The sequence below is a fragment of the Trichoderma virens genome (genome assembly GCF_000170995.1).
Source record: "Trichoderma virens Gv29-8 chromosome Unknown TRIVIscaffold_72, whole genome shotgun sequence".
Taxonomy (NCBI): Eukaryota; Fungi; Ascomycota; class Sordariomycetes; order Hypocreales; family Hypocreaceae; genus Trichoderma; species Trichoderma virens.
The window spans coordinates 233,426-251,997 of record NW_014013677.1 but is presented as its reverse complement, the minus strand read 5'-3'; the positions used below and the strand labels follow the sequence as shown (position 1 = coordinate 251,997).

The 18,572-nt window shown below is 53.0% G+C and overlaps 5 protein-coding genes across 5 annotated transcripts; 2 read left to right on the top strand and 3 right to left on the bottom strand.

The window, feature by feature from the left end:
- Positions 1-1,120: 1,120 nt before the first annotated feature.
- On the bottom strand, positions 1,121-3,412 carry TRIVIDRAFT_202093 (uncharacterized protein; the record flags this gene model as incomplete). Its single annotated transcript, XM_014100092.1, has 3 exons — positions 1,121-1,636; positions 1,719-3,220; positions 3,301-3,412. The coding sequence occupies 3 exons, from the start codon at positions 3,410-3,412 to the stop codon at positions 1,121-1,123; spliced, it is 2,130 nt and encodes a 709-aa protein (XP_013955567.1).
- A 3,937-nt stretch (positions 3,413-7,349) lies between these two features.
- Positions 7,350-9,002, bottom strand: TRIVIDRAFT_52018 (uncharacterized protein; the record flags this gene model as incomplete). The annotated part of the gene is made up of 3 exons (XM_014100091.1): positions 7,350-8,211; positions 8,294-8,747; positions 8,807-9,002. The coding sequence occupies 3 exons, from the start codon at positions 9,000-9,002 to the stop codon at positions 7,350-7,352; spliced, it is 1,512 nt and encodes a 503-aa protein (XP_013955566.1).
- A 2,021-nt stretch (positions 9,003-11,023) lies between these two features.
- TRIVIDRAFT_70274 (uncharacterized protein) lies at positions 11,024-11,866 on the bottom strand (the record flags this gene model as incomplete). The annotated part of the gene is made up of 2 exons (XM_014100090.1): positions 11,024-11,743; positions 11,852-11,866. 2 exons carry the CDS (start codon positions 11,864-11,866, stop codon positions 11,024-11,026), a joined length of 735 nt encoding a protein of 244 aa, XP_013955565.1.
- Positions 11,867-13,240: 1,374 nt separating this feature from the next.
- Positions 13,241-14,130, top strand: TRIVIDRAFT_202090 (uncharacterized protein; the record flags this gene model as incomplete). The annotated part of the gene is made up of 3 exons (XM_014100089.1): positions 13,241-13,260; positions 13,301-13,536; positions 13,691-14,130. 3 exons carry the CDS (start codon positions 13,241-13,243, stop codon positions 14,128-14,130), a joined length of 696 nt encoding a protein of 231 aa, XP_013955564.1.
- Positions 14,131-17,695: 3,565 nt separating this feature from the next.
- Positions 17,696-18,423, top strand: TRIVIDRAFT_131043 (uncharacterized protein; the record flags this gene model as incomplete). Its single annotated transcript, XM_014100088.1, has 3 exons — positions 17,696-17,953; positions 18,013-18,271; positions 18,332-18,423. Coding segments are annotated over 3 exons (609 nt in total), but the record flags the coding sequence as incomplete, so codon positions are not given.
- Positions 18,424-18,572: the final 149 nt, after the last annotated feature.

The following is an 18,572-nucleotide window of genomic DNA, read 5'->3' as shown; positions in this document are numbered from 1 at the left end:
GATGTTTGCATCAATCGTCTGGATTATTGTATTATTGAGAGGGAAATAATAGAAAAGCCATCTGAATGAGAATGTTTGAAGAAGCGAGTCTTGGAAAGAGTTGGTAACGTGACCTGCGGTGGATGCGACTTCCTTCAAAACACCACAGACCTCTTCTTGGGTATCCGGCTTGAAATTGCCGGAAGCCATGTACCCACAATCAGTGCTTATAAGAGTTATTGTACCTATCATATCATATTGTTGGTAGCAGGTACCAAGGCTGCTGTTGGCCATTTCAGTCTCAGCAGGGCCAGAACCCGGTTCGTCCGAATCGGCTTCTTTACCAGGCTGTATGTTGGGAACGTGCATTCATCCGGACCAACACCCCATACCTAGTAGGTACCTAGTACGAGCAGATCAACTACTAAGATACAACAACTCTCTCACAAATGCCGGGGCGATCCAACGTAAATCTTAAACATGTCTCTTCATATCAGTAACTAGTGACTATCTTTCTGGCTAACACATAATCGTTCCATAACGTTCTCATTCCCCTCATGGGACATACGAGTATAAACTCTTCCTGCCATCGTAATCTTGAACATGAGTGCTGTCCAACTCTGTAGCTTTATCACATCCCGTAGGATCAAAGTGTAAAAAGAAAAAAAAAAAGGTAAAAGAAGTGAAGTAAAATACAAGCCAGCCATAGGCGGGGCTTATCAAGTCCTGCTTGCAACAGTGTTCACACACGCTATCCAATCATAGGCCTGGTGATGGTTGGTCACCTATCGCCGCAGTCCCAAGTACAAAGGGTCTAGAGCGAGGCCGTCGCCTTCGCGTATGTGAATGATATATACACAGGGTAAATGAAGGTGCTGAGATCAGCTGTATAGAGTAAAGAAGAAAAGAAAAAAGGAAAAGCTTCAAATAAAAAAAAAAGAAACAGACACTAAAACAGAGCACAATTAGACAGCAAAGAGGAGCAAAACAAAATTACGTCCTGGATTGTCGCCGCAGTGCCTTGTTATGTGTGCAGATACCTCTCATAACGCCCAGCGCCACCCTTTTTTACCCAGATGTTGCGCGCAAGGCCAATATGCTTCATCGAAAAATAAACAATGACTTAGCATTGGCTGTCCAATCAGTAAGCCTGGCCGGGGACAGGCTTCCTACCGATGGAACCTGTTTGGGGTCCCGACGCTGGCTCTGTTGGTGATGACGTTGGCGAGGGTGGGTTTGGGTTCAATGGGCTGGAAACAGGGGGGCTTCCGCGTTGGCTCATTGTGCTGGGGCTTTGCGGTCGGCTGCCCTGGTTCTTGGGTCCGGGGCTCATCGGGCGACCCATTGGAGACTGGGGTCGGCCTGCGCCGTTGGCGTTCATCATCGGACCGGCAGGGGATGCGGGGCGCGAGCCGGGACCTGGGCCCATACGGGGAGCACCATTGGGAGGGCCGTTAGGAGCCCGCATGCCCTGAGGTGTCATCGGGCGTTGTTGGCCTTGGGGAGTCATTGGTCGCTGGCCAGAGGGGGAGCCGGGTCCCCTGGGAGGGCCGGCGGGAGGACCTCCCTGTGGCGGCCGAGGCTTCACAGGTCGAGTAGACAGACATGTGCGAGGGACGACACCCTGTCGGGACCTATCCAGACGGATGACAAGCGCCTAAGGATGCAAATGTTAGCAAAAGGCCAGGAAAATGGGGAATGTTAAAAAGCGGGGCTATGGAATCCAAGTATGTACTTACCCAGCCATCGTCATACTCGTGAAGCAGGCGTACCAGGTCACCCGCCTTCAGCTCCAATTCGTCTTCGAGAGAGGGCTTGAAATCCAGTTGCACGCGGTGAACTGTCGAGTTCGCTGGCCCACCAGCTGCAGCGATAGCAGCCGCACCAGCTCCAGATCCAAGAGTGCCCGATGACACGCTAAAGTCGGAGCCGGCGGGGCTGGGGGGAGCAGCACCGAGGGTGTTTACGGTCAGATCAACGTTGTTCTTGTTTCGCATGGATGCGTTGCGAGCCAGCTTGGTAGTTCCGGCCGCGACAACCACTCCGGTGGCGGCAACGGCAGCGGTCACAGCAGCAGTCTCCTCAGCCTTTGACAGCTCCAAATCTGGCGAGTTCTCGGCCATGGACATGACAGAGGGCGTGTAGGGCTTGTAAATCGGAGTCTGGGGGGCTGGCGAATCATTGATAGGAGAGGGAACACGCTCGGCTTGTTGGCCAAAGGGATTAGCGGGATGGCTGCTCTGGCTGGTATTAGGTCGATCCGCAGCATCACCAGTAACTGCGACACCAACGGCGGCAGCGGTGCCAGCAGCGGCGGCTTGCTTCTCGAGATCCCAGCCGGGGAGGAACTGAGTCACGGGTCGGAGGCTAATACGCGGCGCAATCGGGTCTGTGCGGACGGGGAAGTCCTCCATGGGTTCCGGCGATGGAGCTGGTGAGATTTCAAATGACATTGGTGAAACTGAGCGCTCGGCAGGAGCAGCCACAGGTGCAACAGCGGCTGCAGCGACGGGTGCCGCGGCTGGAGTCATGGCTGGTTTCACGACTGGAGCCACAACTGGTGCCACAACTGGTGCCACAACTGGTCGCTGCTGGACGGGAGGTGGAGGAACAGCCTTTTCATCGTCGTCTGGAAGCTCCTCAAGCTGAGCTTGCTGCTTACGACGGCGGATGAGGAAGAAGATAAGCAGTCCTACAACAAAAACACCACCAAGCACTCCGATGGCAATTCCTGCCTTGGCACCAGCGCTGGTTCCGGAGCTGGCCTCGTTGACGCTGTTGGGGGTTGTTGTTGCTGATGCCGCGTCGAGAGTAGGGGCGGCAGAGTGGGCCCGGTTGCCGTCAACAGCCAGTTGTGTTGGCGAGGCTGAGGAGTGCGTGGGCGAACCAGTAGCCTTGGCGATGGTATCGTCGGACTTGGACTGAGTTTGCGCAGGAGGACGAATGACAGTGGGAGTAGAAGAGCTCGCCTTGGGTGTCTGGGATGGCGGCTTCTGCTGCTGACTTGGTGTCTCCTTGGGCGTCTCCTTGGGCGTCTCCTTTGGCGTCGGCGTCGGCTTTGGGGTGTCCTTTGGAGTTTCCTTTGGCGTTGGCATCTCCTCGGGTTTCTTACTTGGAGTGGGCTCAGGCTTCGGTGTCTCCTTCGGGGTAGGAGTGCTGTGCACGGTCATGTAACCCGCAATGGAACCAGAAAAGGTAGCCGACATGGTCTTGTAGACATAAACCACAGACGCCTGTTGATCTAGGAGAGAGTCAGCACATCAAGGCGACAAAATGGATAACCCCAAGGCTGTCCAAGCCAAATATGCAGCATATAAGTACCTTTCTCCGCGTTGTTGACATGCTTGTCATGAGGGTTGACGCCATTGATAATGTCGTCAATGTCGTCGAGGATGTCTCGCCGACGATGGAGGTGCCGGTGTGAGTTGGGCATCTTGTCCAAAGTGATTTCCGGGGTATCAAGGAAAGAAAAAAAAAGTTAAAGATTTGGCGTCACAGAGCAAAGGACGTCCAGTGATTCAGCGCCTTGACCTCGAAATATATTGGCAATTCAATTCCGCAGTCGCAAGAGGCTGGGGAAGTCGTCGTCTGGAACGGGGGACGACAGTAATGGAGGGAGAAAGAATGTAGTGACTATTGAGTCAAGGAGCGTGTTCGTCCACGGCGGGGGGAGAGACAAATGTCTTTGCGATTTTGCTGGGGAAGCAAGGGAGCAACGGTCAGCTGGATTTCGAGACAATGCCAGACCGTGGTTATTTCCAAATGTCCCAAGTGTCCCAAACGTAAATGACGATGCAAACGGCAGTGCAGGAAGCCAGAGGGAGCGGATCGAGACTTTGTGTGCACTCGAGTAATGCGCGCAATATCCGAATGGATGGCTGAGCAGATTGAAAAGAATGACTGCGTCGATAAAATCAATGAATGAATGAATGGACGGACCGGAGCGCAGCTCTTGGACTGACGCAGAGGCCCAGACCGCACGATCGCTCGCTTGAAGAGGCGATGATGTGTCGTCAGCGATGGCAGGACGGTGGTGAGGAGGGAAAAAAAGAAGGGGAGAGGCGAGAAGCAAGCGAGCGACAGCTGGGGAATAACCTAGACAGACGGATGAGCCAGGGTTGGGCGAGCGAGGCTTGCCAGGGTCCAGGGTACGCAGGTACCTATACTTATGACTCTGGGGGCCTGGCAAGCGCCCAACGCTGCGCCGAATCAACAGCTGCTGAGCGCGCTCCACTGGCTGCTACAAGTAAGCTGTTGGCCACTAGCAGGCGCGGTGCAGCACTTGGCCAAGGTACTAGTACCAGTAGCGCATGATGAAGATGCTGTGCAGCACGCAAGCAAGTGGGCAGAGAGAGTTGATGGAGTCTACAGTAGTGGTGGTGGATGCACGCTTGCTGTTGAGAGGCTGCATCGCCACGAGCCAGTCAGTCAGCCACAACGGAGAAGACGCGCTGTCAACTCTCAGATGTCATTCATGGAGCCTCTATTCACCTATTCACATCGACAACGAATGACAGGTACTTTGTTCTGTGCTGTCCTCATACAGTAGTGATGCAGCAGTAGTGGTATGGACTAAAGTACGAGTAGCAGCAGCACCAGTACGAATAAAGACAAACGCCTGTGACACGATGATATGAGGATCAGCACCGCTGCGAAAAGCTCCCAAGCTTAAGATTGCTAGCACCAAAAGCCCTCTGCAGACCACCAGGGATCCGCACAGGGGCCGCTGTCCTTGGCTCAGGCACCGCGGCGCTGCCATTGGCTGCTGGCCCGGCGGCAGGATGCGCTAATCCAGGAACCGTTTCCCAGTCAATCCAGAAGAGGGATGCGGTCATTGGCCCGTGCGAGGCGCTGCTTCGCGTTTTTTAGCTCGTCACCTCACCTTTTCGACCCCCTGCTTGGTTTCTGCACGAATCCTGGCCTCTCCTCTCGCGTTGACTATCTTGTCTAGGCAGAACGAGCTGCGTGCATGCAAGGTGCCAGGACTTGATGCCTTGGTGCCTTGCTAAGGTCTCATCTCCTCTGGTGATGTACGAACTTGTACGAGTATCATCGATACTGTGGCTTCCTCCCTGGGTTCAGCTCCCCTTCAATATCCGCCACAGCCATGGCGGCACCATCGGATCACCCAATATCGTGCTGCTCTTTCAGCAAGGGATCTCGAGGCGCCGTCAGCACCCTACTGTACAGCGCCTAGCCCTGAGTCGCGCTGGTATATTGAATACGGGATTGATGCCAGCTTGCAGGTCCATGGCGAAACCTGTACAAGTAGCCAGGTATACAGGGGAGCTTCGTATGGCCTCACTGGGATCTGTCTGACAGTCCTCAAATCCCAAGAAGCGGTATGTCTGTACTCCGCAGACCACGTGTGTTTATCCTCTGCTCAATCACTTGCGCTATGGCGATACGAAATCTAGAAATTCCACCATCCATCACAACACCAACGCCAACACCACCACATTACTAAGATGCTGTATCCAACATCAGACATTAGTACATACATAGTACTAAACTCCATACATCAGCTTCCCAAGCGTGGCCCCCAAACTCTCCTAAGCCCACACCTCTCCAACATTATCCTCTTGCCCTTATTTCCCTTCCTTTCTGCAATCTTCCCAGATTGTAATTCCCACTCGCCCCAATGTCTCGAGTAAACGCGCTACCCGGCTTTCCTCTCGGTCTACGAGCCACCTAGCCAGGGTTCATGAAACACCCCCCTTTCGCCTTGGCATGCAAACTGGTCATTACCCAGTAGCATTTCCGTCGTCATTGTGCAGGCCAGCCCTGGCAGCGAATCCCAAAGAGCCATTTTTCCCCTTCTACTGTACGGAGTACCACGCACAGTAAGAATGGCTAGACCTGGTTCTGCTTCCCGGGCCTTCCATCGCTCAGATCCAGCTCAAGCAGAAAAAGGAAACCTCTGCGAACGAGATGAAAGAAGCTCGCCAGAACAAGATGCAAATAAAAAAAGAAAAAACATCCCGAGTAATAGTCGTTTCACCTTCCCGTCTCCCCCCACCCCAAGGCTGAATTTGTCGTTTGTCGGAAACCCCAAATCGACGATAAAAGGACAATTTCTTTCATACCCGTCATTATTCCCATTTCGCCTCTCGAGGGAGGAGCAAAACCCTCGTGTCCTGCGGGTCTCGGATCGGACGAGCAGAAATGGGACCGTGCAATCCCAAGTCCAAACGCTCAGAAACATTTCACATCTCGCCCGGTGCTCCAGAGAATCGCGGAGGCGGGACTAGGCCTTTTTTTTTTTTTTGTCCTATCTCTCTCAAGCCCGGAATTCCTTTCGTAGGCGAAAACCCGCCAAGATTCTTGTCCGCCATGTAGCGCTTCGTATCCGGAAACCATCCCCTTCCAATTCCGCAATAATAAAACAAAAACACACCGAAAAAAAGAGCAAGATAAGAAAGGGAAAAAATCTCCTTCGCTCGGCCGAGTCGTCGCACTCGCCTCTTCCCTCAGCCGCGCACCCCGCCCGCAATTAAGGATCAAAAAAGGAAGGGAAAAAAAGGTCCCAGACACCCGGGCCGGGTTGCTGTGGGAAATTTGCTTGTTTGACTCCGTCTCAGCACGGGATTCAGCTCTACGGCACTAATCATCTACCTAGACCGTACTGTAACAGCACTCGGCGCTTGTTTGCAACTCCGATATGACGGGACGCAAACAAAACACGCCCTCATCTAACATCTGTAGTGTAGGGTGTCTAATACAAAACCGAACCCACCAAGAGAATCCTCAAGAAAAGCGCCACCAAGCCAGGCGGCCTCTTTGCATGTACTACCCCATTCGAACTCATTCCCGCTCTATCCGCGGGGGGGGCTTTCAGTTAGCCCCCCCAACTGTATTTAGTCCGCCAGATTGCTGCTCCTCCTATTCTCCTACGGAGAATTTTTGGGAAGATTTTTTTTGTAAGTTTTTTTTTTTTTTTCCTAAGGAGACGCCGGATGCAAGTGGCACTAAAGAGGAGAATGGAGCCAAAAATCGCGGGCCCTTTTGTTTCCTTCGAATCCCCGGCGGGAACCACTTGGACGGCTAAACTGGTCGCCGTACGGAGTATTGCACGGAGTGGTTGTAGTTACGAGTACGCGTACAAACAGTACAATTAGGTTGTTAATTCGTCGTATATCGTATTGTACTTTTTCGCTCTGCTTCTTCTATACCGCTAATATATCCCCGTATATAGTATACATATGCATAGGAAACATGCTTGGACGTATCCGTCATGATGTTTTTCCCATCCGTCCGTCTAGGCAAATAGTATCTAGAAAATCCGCTCAGGGTATTGTAAAGCATAACAATGAACCGCCCAGGATCAAGTCCCGTAATAATAACAAAAGATGTAAACAAGAAAAAACAAATCACATCGAATCCTCCATCTGTCGACTTCTCGTCTTCGTCCAGCTATCCTTGTCCTCTTTGCCTCCCTGGCTTTCCAGCCCAAGCCCTCTCTCAACCCATTCTTTGCTCTCCATGTGACTCAACCGGCTCAGAGCTCTGGCAAACGCAAAGGCTTCTTCTTCGCCTGCAAACAGGTTGGAGTTCTTGAGCTTCTCGACGCTGTGCTCAAGGTTCTCCATCACGGTTTCGGCAGCAGCCTTTGTGGTTGCAGCGGTTGGGTTAGCCTCAAGGAGGCTCTCGGCGATTTCGTCCCGCGAGACAAACAGCTCGGCCAGGGGTTTCTCAGTGGTGAGCACAAGCTTAGCATTACCCTCATAGACGGCGTCGATAAAGGTAATGAAGCGGCGCGCGAGGTCCCGCTCGCGGATCGTCATGCCAGGCACCTCGGTGACGATAAAGGCATCGTACTTTCGCACCAACTCGAGGTAGTCGGCCGCCGACTTTGGCTTCTTGATAAGCTCGTCGAACGTGAACCAGGCGCACCGCCCGCTGACGCGCGGGACAAAAATTTCTCGGCCCCAGACCTTTTGCGTCTCAGACCGCGGTGCAAAGTTCTCCGAGTCGCCCAGGAAGCGGAACCATTTCTCTGCGTGTGACTCGGCATGCTGATCCAGGGCGGTGTGGTATACCCCGGAGGGTGGCCGAGGGATCTTGCGGTAGTCGGTTGGTGAATCGAGATTAATGACATGCAGGCGGTTCTTGAGCAGCTTGATTGCCGGGATGAATGAGTCTCGCTGGATGCCGTTCTTGTAGAGGTCATCAGGGTGTCGGTTCGACGTCGTTACCAGGACTACGCCGTGAGACATGAGGCTTTCTAGTAACCTATTCACCCACGTCAGCCACTCATCTTAGTAACTGCATATGAATTGACATCAAACGACTTCAAGTAAAGGGGAAGCCTTACCTCCGTAGAATCATGGCGTCTGCTACATCTGTGCACTGAAACTCATCGAAGCAAAGCACATTGCCCTGCTCTGCAATGTCCGCCGCAACAAACGGCACGGCATCAACATCGCTGCCATGCTGAATCTTCAGCTTGTGCAGCCGCTTGTGGACATCCTGCATGAAGTTGTGGAAGTGTATTCTCGTCTTCGTCTTGACTGTGGTGGGAAGGGTATCGTAGAACAGGTCCATGAGCATCGTCTTGCCGCTGCCCACGTCGCCGAACAGATACAATCCGCGAGGTAGATTCTCTGGAATGTCTTTAATTGTAGCCTTTGCGGCGCCTCCGTTGCCAAACAGCGATGAAAAGACAGACTTCTTGGCGGGCTTGAGGAGGTCGGAGCTGGGATGGACAACAGGCGGCGCATGATAGTTGCGAAGCTCATTGTGGAGGTGTTGCAAGCTCTCAATGATGCCTGTGGTAGCACATTAGTTAGTTGTGGCTACAAAACACATTGCTTTCGCGCAAGCTCACCTCGCTGGTGCTCGTCATTCCGCAGAATCCCAGCATCTACTCGCCGGTCATACTCCTCCAACGGACCCAGGCCAACTATTGGACGGTCTGAGACGGTCGCCAAAGACCTCGTCGCCGCCAAAGAAGTCTGATATGTGCCACGCTTGACTCCAGCGTCCAGATATCTCTTGATACCACCATTCAATCCCGTTCGCATGACCACTGGTTGTGCCGACTGCACCCGAAACGACCTGGCAAACTGCCGGCTCCTGGCGCAACAGGCCGAGCAGCTCATCCGGCTCAAGGGCCTGCTAGCCGCAACACTGCCTCGCATCTTTTACGTCTCGGGAGCAGTATCTGGTGCGCAGAATTACGGAGAGCACGGCGTTGAAGAAAGGCGAGAGAAACTCATATATGTGCGGAACTAGAACATCTGATGATGTAGTTTTTAGTGGCGGTGCGGCTCAAGCGGAATAACGCCATGCGGGTCGATTCCGAACTGCCGAGCTTCGGAGCTGTCCGGGCATTGCTTTGGCCTTTGTCACAGCATGGCAATCAGCCGAAGTTTAGGCGCTGACTCCGATGCGTGTGACGCAACGATCTGTAGACTGAGTAGCCTGTTTGCAGCTTCTACAATGAGAGTGGATTTTTTTTTTAACCAGATCATGACTCTAGTTTTAATAATTATCCTTCGCATACATCCTTTTTTTTTTTCTATCAGCTTCGTCACGTGTTGCCGATCCTTAACGCGACCATTAGAAAAATCGCACCATTACACGTCGTACAGTAACTAAGAAATGTAAGCCGGCTGTCGTGATACCCTAGAGTGCATCTAGATCGGACATTTTTCATCTCTTCTTCTTCAAAACTCACCGTGCCAGCCACAACAATTGATAACATGTTCCGTCAACAGCCTCGTTTATTTTCTCTGCTCTTACTGTTTCTTTTAGTAATACTAGTGAGGCGTCAGAGGTGGGTTTTCTAGAGCTTGTGGCCGACGCCGCTCTTACAAACTAGGAACAGACGGCATTCCATGGAGCTGCTAATGTTGTTGAGGACGCTCTTGAGCAATAAAGACTGTCAACATTTATTCAGTCGTTCTAGACCTGTCATGTCTCACCCTTTTAGCCGTCTAACCAACAGGTCATTTCATCTGTCAGCGCAACTTTCCCTTCTCAAGTAAAAAGCACTAATTTAGTCAGCCATTTCCCAGCAAGTGGCAGTGCTAAGCATCTGGGCGCATCTTCTAGTCTGCTCCACGCGAGGCAGGCGATCAGCTAGATGGAACGATTTGAAGTGGCTGGAGAAACACTCGGAGTGAGTTATGATCTATCATTTGCAAATGGCTGGGCCAGGTAACGCAGGGCTAAAATGCAGAAGGTTGCCGCCCGGCTGCACATTAACTCAATCGCCTTGGGGGTATATCTAACTAGCCACCTATCATACACCACGCAGGTACACATCTTATTTGTCTTGTCCAAGATAAAAAAAAAAAAAACTCCGGAGTGAAGCCTTGATAGTATAATTGCCCGTAGACAAATCATTTGCCGGCCACTCTACCAGATCATGACCTGTGCTTAACAACTGATACTTGATATCCAACTCAATTCCCTTCTTAATATTGCCAAAGGAGAAAGAGACAAGGTATACACAAAGTTGGTTGCTACATGGTAGGCCGGGTATCTGTTCCTTTGGTCTTTAATGACAAGAACCAGGGGTGGTTCTACCGGGATCCACATATAGACTCAGGCCATCGTTCCGCATTGAGACTCTCCTCAGAAGCTATGCCTGGATCGTGTCCACTGCCGGGATCCTTGACGGCCTCGTGTTATCGGACACAGAGTAGCAGATCGCGTGGCCCCAATTGTTTCTGGAAGCATCAGGATAATGCTGTTGCCACGTTGTTGACTCGGGAGTGCGGCTCCATGTGTCCAAGACGCGCCAATGTACCGCAAAGACAGGCCGGTATCCAGGGACTGATCTGACTTGTCCTTTGCGATTTCGCGATTTCGCGTGTGTCGTGGCTGGGGTCTTGTCGCGTTGCCCACCCCCCGCATGTCCGGTGGTGAATGGCGCACCCAGATTCCACGACATCTCGTGCGATCAACCCAGTAGAGCCCCGTTTGCTCGCTAACCATGCGAGTCTTTGTTTGGGGGAACACATGAAAGCGTCTCGTACACCAGAACGCCAAGCTATGAATGGGTCGTCGTGCGTAAATTCATCTTCGGTTTGCTGCGTCAATAGTAGCCTCCGGGAGGAGGCGGCGGTTGTTGAGGAGGAGGAAAATCGCGGGTTGTAGGGGTATGGTACGGATTCATGGGCATGTAATTCAACGCTGCGGGATTTTCTCCGACGGTTGGCTGAGTGGTTCCGCCGTGCTGAGAGACGTCTTCGAGCAAGGAACTCGAAGGGTTCAGGTGTTGGAAGGAGGATGATCTCAGAGGGGCCGCTGGACCTTCGGTGAAGACTGGCGAAGTGTAAGTATGCGGCCCTGGCGGCACCACCTGCTGAGCAGCAACGTGAGGATGTCCAAACGATGGCATTGCAACCTGCTGAGGATCCCAAGGGGCCGCGCTGACTGATAAGCTCGCTGATGGCATTTCCCTGGTCACCTGGCTGGGCAGGGGAAAAGGCACGCTGGAATCCAGAGCCACGGGCCTTCGAGGAGCAATGATTTGTTGAAGCGCCTGGACCGGATCTGTTGATGAAGATGCCCCGGCTTGCTGTAGGAGGAAGGAGGAAATGTATTCGTCTTGGAAGCCGTGTTTGTGAAGTAGTTCCCGCAGTTGTCTGTTCTCTTCAGCCACTCGCCGAGCTGCGAGCTGCACCTCGGAACTTGCCTCGACGCCAGACAGTTCATAAGCTCTTAATCGCTGCTCAAGTTCCGCGATGTATTCCCTCCTCCGAGCCCGAGATCTTCTCTGGTTGTCTCGGATGCGAGCGAGGTTGGCTTTTTGCTGTAGTGAGGAAAAGAGGAGAGGGGGTAAGTCGGCCACTGATTCCAAGCTAATATGGATTGGAGGGGAGGAGAGGGGAAAAGATGATACACGGGCTGAACCACTTACTGCAGGAGTTGACATTTAGGGCCAGATGTGATTTGGCCGCATAAATAGCGACCTATCGCTCGAATCCGGAAGAAAGTTGTTAAAGATGGCGGTCCGCAAGGGGGAGGGGAGCGCGGAGGCTGGGCGTAAGTATGCAGCGCTGACAGCGGGCGTTTTTTTTTCTCCTCGGTGGCATATAGCGATGGGATAGATATTGGAGGGGTCTGAAGAGCTTGGTTTGTCAAGAAAGATGGTGAAATCCATATACTCAAAGCCACAACAACCATAACCTTGAGTCCGTATGGGATCTTGGGTATACTAGATGAACTGAGGAAGGGCCTGGAGGGAGGGTAAAAAAAAAAAAGAGAAAAGGTGATATGGGTTAAGAAAAATGAGTATTAGAAAAGAAAGGTCAGCAAGATCCACCAAAGAGTCGCGGCCCTGGACGGCGACAACAAAAGACGAAAGAAACGGGTCTGTCTGCTTCTAAGTCCCCCGGAGGGAATGGATTCAGGACATCCGTATCTTCCAAGGACGGAGGTGTGAAAAGTCGGCGGCGGAGGAATAAAAGCGAAGACGGGCATTTGTCCTCCTTGGCCTCTCACTTTTGGTCTCTCAGGCTCTCTCACCCAGAGAGTCGACTCTTTAAAGGCGACAAGAGGAGCTATCCAGCAAGCAATAAGCGGGGAGGAGAAGGAGACACGACGCGACCCAGGCGCACACAAGTCACCTTGCAGAGGCAAACAGAGTCCCTGGCTCTCATATAGGGATGAGAAAGAGGTAATTTGGGGGACCCAGGTAGCTTATTAGGCGGGAAATCGGGAGATGTACTTGGCAAGTCTGGAATACAAGAACTGCTTGCCTTGCGTACCCTAGGTTAGGTCTAATACCGTATGGATGCCATGTTGGACACGGGAAGCGCGCTAAAAGAGAAGCAGCGTGGGCAGCCAGCCCCAGATAGCAAGCAGTTACATGGAGAGGTCCAGCCTCCACAAAGAATTCGTACTAAGTTAGCCCGCCCACGTTTATTCGTGTGTATCCATGGATGTCGGTTTGGAGCTGGGGCGAGATGCGCCACTCACGGGTCGACGATGCCGCCCAAGTCTCTCGAGTGTGCAAGCCACCTCGGCGAGCAATAATATCACCGCCTCGGCCGTCGAGGTATGCAGCCACGCCTCTGATCCACGTGTAGATGGCCCAAGTCCCAGTGTGCTCGTAGTAGTAGCGGCTGCTACTATAGTCTAGGTAGTTGTGGCCCAGCCATGGTAGGGCTGCGAGCACAAAGAGAGACCGAACGGATATCAAAGGGGAGACGTCGCCTAGCCGCTCTGGCACGTCACTTGGAGCCCAGTGCCCGATGGTGGGCGCTTTGGGCGGGTCTTGTCGAGGTCCGGGATTTAATATGTAAAGATGCGTGTTTACATGCACATGTGAGTGCGCAAAGCTTGCTAGTAAGATGGTCTAAAGCAGGCTGGCAGCAAATGCCAAGTTGCCTGTGGCCCCGGCACAGTTGCCTCTTGGTTACCAGCCTCCCCTGCCCGCAATAGACGTGCTGTGGACATGCGAAATACGGCGTAATATCATTGTCTCTTTTCCGGAGGGCGACGAGAGCGAGGCAGCGCCTGGGGGGGTGCGGGCGGGATGCCGTGCCTGCGGTTCGTTCGGACAGACTGACAGGGCCGCCTCTCCCTCACGCGCACAGTACAGTAAGTCAGTTGCAAGCACCAGTCCAGGCCAGAGCAAGCTCCGTAGTTACGCGGACATGCTTTGTTCGGTGTGACAGCATTTGACGGAGCGTGCGCCGCACGCAGAGATGGGCGATCATGAGACAATCCCTTGCTGGAGCCACACTCCCGACAGACTGGATTCTGACATGCCATGGTGGTACGCCAGCGCCGTTATGGCGGGGCAAGAGGCTGCTTAGCCCTAGCGACGCCATCTTGCGTCCTGTGCGAGCACGGCCGTCAGAGGGCAGGATTTTGGGTTTGTGGTGGTTTTGCTTGGTGCCCGCGCGCTTGCAAGCATCTGTGGCCTTTGCTTTGGCCCCCTCCTCCTCCTCCTCACGGGAGCCCTCCGAGCTGGAGCGACACGCAAAACCTAAGCATCATGACGGCCGCGAGGGGGAGTTGAGGCACAGCACAGCGAGCGGAGAAGTCGACCAGTCAAGTCGTCGCCCAGCAAACAAGGCACGGCACATGCGTGTGCCGGAGCGCGTTCCGACAGACAGTGCAGATTCGCCTTCAGACTCTGGCACCCCGGTCGTTGCCATGTGGTTTCTAGTCCCAGGTCCGGGGTGTTAAAATTGAATCGTGTTTGTTGTATGAGAGAAAAGAGATGGCAGCAGATTAGAGGACCTTGATGAAAACGCCACTCATCCGTAGTTACATTGGCAACTGTTTCCGAGGGGAGGAACGCCTGTCTGTGCTGCTGCCACCCCCCTCCCCCAAGCCAGCATCTTGGGTGCTAAGGAATAGTAGAGGTATGGATGGATCAGTGATATTAGTACTCCATACTCCGTAGCAGGCAAGAAAATGACCTATTACTTAGTACCTCGCTCCGGTGGTAGGTACCTGACAAGGCCGTGCAGTAGCAAAATACTCGATTTAGTGGTATTCGGTACTAGTAGTACAAGTAGTAGTTGGTTCGCGGCCGGGTTTCGTGCTCATGGCCCCTCTTCCACGTTGTTTCCACTACTGTGCCGTACCAAGGCATCCCATGATTACCCTGGGGGGAATCAAGGATAGCAAGGATAGCAGGGATAACAAGGGTAACAAGGGTAACAAGGATAACAAGGGTAAATTAACACCGATTATCAAAGACGCAGATGAGGTCATGTATCCCTACACAGCCGCCTTGTATCTCGGCCTCGGATGCCTGACGACTAAAGTTTCCCCCCATCGAAACCTTCTGGCGCTGCAAGTGCCTGGACTCGCAACCCAGCGGTGATCACGAGGCGCTGGATTTCACTTAATCTCCCTAGTCGATACGATGCGGGATGCGCGTTTTCAGCCCTCCATCGCCATCATCGTGTGAGTGAGTTTTAGTGTGTGCGACGTGATTGTAAGTGTGTGTGTTGGCCAATGCTGGTTGAAACTGTTTTCCCTGCATCTCACATTCCTCAGTCGGCTGTCGCTGGCCTGGCTCTCACCCAACCGCAGCGAAGATGATTCCACAGGAGAGGAGAGGAGAGGAAAGCTTCTCACCCTCTTTTTTTCTCATCTGCTGTACCTCTCTTTGTCTCTCGAGGTCGTTGCTCCTGTCATTTCCTTCTCTCGCAGCGATACCTGAAAACGTGCATCGCAAAAAAAAAAAAAGTCTGGCGTGCAGTCCCAGGTAAATTGGCTCCTCATCTCGGCTCACCCCGGCGTCTCCCCACGATGATACGCTGACCCAGCTCGAGCTCAATTTCAGCCGCGACACAATCACATTGCGCGCCATGGGTCTGGTTCCGCGCGCCTCTCGACTGGCACGCTAACTTTGCATGGGTGACTGATCGTGAAACGCAGCAGCGGGTTTTGCAGCTCCCCTCGCAATTGAAGATTGACATGTTATCCGGTGAGTGTTGCGAAGCGCAATTTCGCTGCGCAAGCTTGCATCTACACGTATGGATCCCAGAGCAACACTAATACGCCAATACTAGGCCAGTTCCCCACCGCGACGAACTGGTTGAGCGAAAGTCGGCCATTCAACTCGCGGGGGTGACTGTGCTCCCGAGTTTTCAACTCTAGGAGCTGGCGAGCGTTGAGTTGCAAGCTTTTTTCAGCCCAACGGGTTTTTGCGCTCATCGGAACAACGGCCGTGCTCTGCTGCAGTTAGCTGCCTTGCCCAGCTTGGGTTGAGTCCAAGTGCCGATAGACAACACAGCAAAGACAAACAACCATCTGCACACCCAACGCCTCGTCCTCAGGGCTGAGCCACCACCCCCATCTCTGCTGGAATAAAGTTCCTCTCCCTTCCTTGCGTGTATCCGATGGCTCGTTTGCCTCAGCTCCCCGAGTTGCCAACTACCGTACACGTACTCGTACCCAACGCAATGCCTGGCAGCAGAAAGGCTGACAGCCCAGACAGCGGGACAGTACGAATAGGGAGGCGCCACAGACTGGGCTGGAGGTGTGAGCAGACAGCCAGCAGACAGCCAGAAGGGGAAAACAACGCGACACGATTCGCCTCTCTGTTAGCGGCTGAACTGGCTGATTACGTATGAGCTGAACAAAACGTACAAGCCAAGAAAACTTGAAGCCCTCTGATCTGGAGGGCCGAGAAAGGCAAATCGAGTCTGGCCCGGCAGCCGATCTGGATCCAAAAGCTTAAAAAAGTCTTGCCAAATGGAGCGATAGAGTACCCCTATCCACGTGAATTTGCCCTATGGACGACACTAACGACGAAGCGAATGGACAGCGGTCATTGCCGTAGCTGCGCGAAGCCGATGCTACTGTGCCGTCCGTTACGCAGATGCCTAATGCTAACCTATGCTGCTACCTAGTACTCGTACTATAGTAAAACTCCGTCGACGCTACGTTTGAGCGATCCAGTGCTTCGCTTCCACGGCGCGGCCAACCAATGGTTACACCACATGAAACTAATCACCTCGAGCCATGGCGGCGACCAAGAGCCGGTGGCCAGAGCCGGTGGCCAGAGCCGGTGCCGGTGGCGATGCCAAGCAGGGACCCCGAAAACACGGAGTCCCGCCACTAGATTCCGCGGCCGATACGCGGCCATATTTTCCCGTCGCGTTTCGCTTTTTCCATTGTTTTGCCATCCCGTTCGCCGTCGGTATCCAGCAGAGCTGAACTGTGGCCAAGTTGCCAAGGAGTCGCCGAACCCGTTGAAGAGATTCCCCTAGATTGGGCTCCATCGTACGATTATGATGCAGCCAGCTGTTCGGCGGCGAATCGGCCATCTCTTCGGCACCTGAAGCTGGCCTGGTTGCTGTCTCGGCCCAAGGAGCTTCTTTTTTCCCGACGAGGTCCCCCCTTTTTCCCAACGAGGAATTTTTTTACCTAAGCAGCTGCTTCTTTTTATTTTTTTCTTTATTTACTAAGCACCACAGCCACATCACAGATCCCAGATCCGGGCAAGCTAGCGGCCAACTCGTTCATGCGTACGAGTATAAATAGCGACTCGGACAAAAAAAAAACCACTGGATGCTATATTTGGCAATGCACCGTCTTGCACTATTTGGATGCGGTGAGACGCTGCCTGATGCTTACTGTACAAGCCAGTGCAGTGCCTTATTGATCCTGCTGCTGGTCCGAGCTTTCAGCTGGCTATCCTGTCAGAAGTCAAGTCGTCGTGCTGCCTCTCTCATATGGTCTTTTAAAGACGGCGCTGCTGGTGAAAGAAACGCCACAACTTGCATGACAGAAAATGTGATATTTGCCGCACTCATTCTTAATTTAAAGACAGTCTTCCGCTGCCAAAATGACATCGCATTGCATCGACGATGCTGTTTCAGTGACTGTCAGCTCCATGACAGACCTATGCAAACACGACGGTCTATTCCCAATATGGCGCCAACTTACACAGCTAGACATGCAAGGATGCATGGGGCTTTGCGTGGCGCAGACTGATTTGAGCCAAGATGGCCAGTTGCTTGGCCATTTTCGTGTTTTTCCAAGATCTGCGCCCTTAGACCCTCCCGTTCACGAGATAAACATGGTAATACGAGCGTGAGCTGTCCAAATCCTTCGGGATCAACCGTCTTATTTAAGGAGCTCGTCCCAGCTCTTGTCGTAGGTCTCCTTTTTGTGAAGTAAGCCGCTCTGCATTGGTCTCAAGCATTCTCCTGCTTTCCATCATCCAGCGATTGTTTGTTTACTTTCTTTTTTTTTTATATCGCCGCGCTTGATTATACTTGCATACAAGATGCCTTCTCTCAAGAGCCTTGTTTCGGCCTTGGCCCTCGCGTGTCTGGCCAACGCGGCAACCATCAAGATTACCGCCACGTCCGGCAACGTCTTTGATCCCTCAACCGTCAAGGCAGCTGATGGCGATATCCTGGAGTTCATTTTCGAGCCCAAGAACCATTCCGTTGTTGCTGGTGACTACCGCTATCCTTGCTCTCCCATGGAGCTCGGCACCGGATTCTTCTCTGGCTTCTTCCCGACAGACAGCGGCGAGAATGTACGTCTCTCACTTCTATAGCATGACTAACATGTTCGTATACTAACATGTGCCTCCAGGACAAAGTCTTTCGCGTAGAGGTCAACGGAACCGACCCCATTCCGTTTTACTCTTCTCAGGGCAATGAGTGCGCCGGCGGAATGGTTGGCATCATCAACCCCAAGGGCAACCAGACTCTGGACGACTACAAGAAGCGAGCTTCCGTTCTAGCACGGAGTGTTTCTCCCGGCAAGAAGCCCTTTGGCGGAGAGATTGCAGACAACGACAACAGCTCCAACTCCACCAGCAGCGATGGCGACAACGGAAAGGGAGGCAGCAGTGGAAGTGGTGGAAGCAGCTCCAGCGGAAAGGGTGGCAGCAGCGGAAGCGGCAGCTCAGGAGACAGCTCTTCCGACAAGAACGGCAAGGACTCCGGCAGCGTTTCCTTGTCCGTCTCTATCGGCGCTCTGGGACTCGCTCTGCTCATGGCGATTTAAGAGATTTCTGTATGGTGCTTTTTTGGAAAGCAAATCGTTAGATACCCTATTAGACTGGATTTGCGGCCCTGTCAGAGAAAGTAGTGCTTATGGTTGGATATTATCGGCATTAACTGTGGATACATGAATCGCGTTGGAATTAG